We start from the raw sequence: 3,625 nt of genomic DNA on the forward strand, positions 1-3,625 counted from the left end.
CCATTATAACATTTCCCTGTTATATGAGGACAGTGTTGTGATCCTTTACACTGCCTATTGTCACNATCCTTTACTACATATATCTCCATAGGCACCATTCTGGCATTCTAAAATAAAACATATATGAGACTGTGAATCCTTGTTATTATATAAGTTTCAGGGAAATGTATTCTGTTAAAATCAAGACAGACTTACTTTTTATACAGTCATTTCCTCTATAACCTGGTTTACAACCATCAGTACAATTTCCAGTTATATGATGACAGTCTTGTGATCCTTTACACTGCCTATTGTCACATCCTTTACTACATATATCTCCATAGGCACGTTTCTGGCATTCTAAAATAAAAAATATATGAGACTGTGAATCCTTGTTATTATATAAGTTTCAGGGAAATGTATTCTGTTAAAATCAAGACAGACTTACTTTTTATACAGTCATTTCCTCTATAACCTGGTTTACAACCATCAGTACAATTTCCAGTTATATGATGACAGTCTTGTGATCCTTTACACTGCCTATTGTCACATCCTTTACTACATATATCTCCATAGGCACCATTCTGGCATTCTAAAATAAAACATATCTGAGACTGTGAATCCTTGTTATCATATAAGTTTCAGGGAAATGTATTCTGTTAAAATCAAGACAGACTTACTTTTTATACAATCATTTCCTCTATAACCTGGTTTACAACCATCTGTACATTGTCCTGTTATATGATGACATTCTTGTGATCCTTTACAATGTCTCTTGTTACATCGTTGATTACATATATCTCCATATTTACCACTTTGACAACCTGAAATATAATATAAAGAATGTTATATGTGACTGAGATTTCTTGATATTTTATCATTGATAAGTGTAGACAGTTCGATTCAAAACTTACTCAATGTACAATCATCATTATCTCCATAGGCACCATTTGGACAACCTGAAATATAATATAAAGAATTTTATATAGGACTGAGATTTCTTGATATTTTGTTATTGATAAGTGTAGACAGTTCGATTCAAAACTTACTCAATATACAATCATCTCCTATATAACCGGGTTTACAACCATCAGTACATTGTCCTGTTATATGATGACAGTGTTGTGATCCTTTACAATGTCTCTTGTTACATCGTTGATTACATCTATCTCCATATTTACCACTTTGACAACCTGAAATATAATATAAAGAATGTTATATGTGACTGAGATTTCTTGATATTTTATCATTGATAAATGTAGACAGTTCGATTCAAAACTTGCTCAATGTACAATCATCTCCTTTATAACCTAGTTTACAACCATCAGTACATTGTCCTGTTATATGATGACAGTGTTGTGATCCTTTACAATGTCTCTTGTTACATCGTTTACTACATCTATATCCGTATTTATAGTAAATTACGTTATTTTGGCTGGAGGTCGTGCAACAATATTACCCGTGAAATGCTGGTTAAGAGGCGTTTAGAGAGGAATTGGTTAATCAAACAGAATTATATCCTTTTTATGAATTAATCCTAAAAATGGAATTAGACTTACTAGTATTACAGCTACCTCCATACCATCCTGTCTGACATCCATTAGGACATTGACCAGTTATAACATCATCACATTTATCATAGTTCAAACAATGACAGAAATTATTACATTCTGAACCATACGTTCCTGTAGCACAAACTGTAATAGAGAGAGACAGTACGTTCCTAGAGCACAGACTGTAGTAGAGAGAGACAGTACGTTCCTGTAGCACAAACTATAATAGAGAGGGATAGTACGCTCCTGAAGCACAAACTGTAATAGAGAGAGACAGTACGTTCCTAGAGCACAAACTGTATTAGAGAGGGATAGTATGTTCCTAGCGCACAAACTGTAATAGAGAGTGATAGTACGCTCCTGGAGCACAAACTGTAATAGAGAGAGACAGTACGTTCCTAGAGCACAGACTGTAGTAGAGAGAGACAGTACGTTCCTGTAGCACAAACTGTAATAGAGAGAGACAGTACGTTCCTGTAGCACAAACTGCAATAGAGAGAGACAGTACGTTCCTGTAGCACAAACTATAATAGAGAGGGATAGTACGCTCCTGGAGCACAAACTGTAATAGAGAGAGACAGTACGTTCCTGTAGCACAAACTGTAATAGAGAGAGACAGTACGTTCCTAGAGCACAAACTGTAATAGAGACAGTACGTTCCTAGAGCACAGACTGTAATAGAGATAAACAGTACGTTCCTAGAGCACAAACTATAATAGAGAGAGGCAGTACGTTCCTAGAGCAGAAACTGTAATAAAGAGAGACATTACGTTCCTAGAGCACAAACTGTAATAGAGAGACATTACGTTCCTGGAGCACAAACTGTAATAAAGAGAGACATTACGTTCCTAGAGCACAAACTGTAATAAAGAGAGACAGTACGTTCCTAGAGCACAGACTGTAATAGAGATAAACAGTACGTTCCTAGAGCACAAACTATAATAGAGAGAGGCAGTACGTTCCTAGAGCACAAACTGTAATAAAGAGAGACATTACGTTCCTAGAGCACAAACTGTAATAAAGAGAGACATTACGTTCCTAGAGCACAAACTGTAATAGAGAGAGACATTACGTTCCTAGAGCACAAACTAAAATGGAGAGAGACATTACGTTCCTAGAGCACAAACTGTAATAGAGAGAGACATTACGTTCCTAGATTACAAACTGTAATAGAGAGAGACAGTACGTTCCTAGAGCACAAACTATAATAGACAGAGACATTACGTTCCTAGAGCACAAACTGTAATAGAGAGAGACAGTACGTTACTAGAGCACAAACTGTAATAGAGAGAGACATTACGTTCCTAGAGCACAAACTGTAATAGAGAGATACAGTACTTTCCTAGAGCACAAACTGTAATAAAGAGAGACATTACGTTCCTAGAGCACAAACTGTAATAGAGAGAGACATTACGTTCGTAGAGCAAAAACTGTAATAGTGAGAGACATTACATTCCTAGAGCACAAACTGTAATAGAGAGAGGCAGTACTTTCCTAGAGCACAAACTGTAATAGAGAGAGACAGTACGTTCCTAGAGCACAAACTGTAATAAAGAGAGACATTACGTTCCTAGAGCACAAACTGTAATAGAGAAAGATATTACGTTCCTGGAGCACAAACTGTAATAGAGAGAGACATTTCGTTCCTAGAGCACAAACTGTAATAGAGAGAGACAGTACTTTCCTAGAGCATAAACTGTAATAAAGAGAGACAGTACGTTCCTGGAGCACAAACTGTAATAGAGACAGTACGTTCCTAGAGCACAAACTGTAATAGAGAGAGACAGTACGTTACTAGAGCACAAACTGTAATAGAGAGAGACATTACGTTCCTAGAGCACAAACTGTAATAGAGAGAGACAGTACTTTCCTAGAGCACAAACTGTAATAAAGAGAGACATTACGTTCCTAGAGCACAAACTGTAATAGAGAGAGACATTACGTTCCTAGAGCACAAACTGTAATAGAGAGAGACATAACGTTCCTAGAGCACAAACTGTAATAGAGAGAGACAGTACTTTCCTAGAGCACAAACTGTAATAGAGCCAGACAATACGCTCCTTGAGCACAAACTGTAATAGAGAGAGACAGTA

At 36.5% G+C, this 3,625-nt stretch overlaps 1 protein-coding gene across 1 annotated transcript in view; it reads right to left on the reverse strand.

Annotated features, from left to right (window-relative positions):
• LOTGIDRAFT_170779 (hypothetical protein) overlaps nucleotides 1–3,625 on the reverse strand; it is a gene marked incomplete at both ends in the record, with an annotated part of 26,434 nt that overhangs the window by 11,250 nt on the left and 11,559 nt on the right. The window contains 6 exons of the mRNA XM_009046627.1: nucleotides 196–339; nucleotides 428–571; nucleotides 660–803; nucleotides 894–938; nucleotides 1,029–1,172; nucleotides 1,539–1,676. Coding sequence (XP_009044875.1) covers nucleotides 196–339; nucleotides 428–571; nucleotides 660–803; nucleotides 894–938; nucleotides 1,029–1,172; nucleotides 1,539–1,676 — 759 coding nt within the window. The remainder of the gene's footprint in view (nucleotides 1–195; nucleotides 340–427; nucleotides 572–659; nucleotides 804–893; nucleotides 939–1,028; nucleotides 1,173–1,538; nucleotides 1,677–3,625) is intronic.

This window comes from Lottia gigantea (genome assembly GCF_000327385.1).
Source record: "Lottia gigantea unplaced genomic scaffold LOTGIsca_104, whole genome shotgun sequence".
Taxonomy (NCBI): domain Eukaryota; kingdom Metazoa; phylum Mollusca; class Gastropoda; family Lottiidae; genus Lottia; species Lottia gigantea.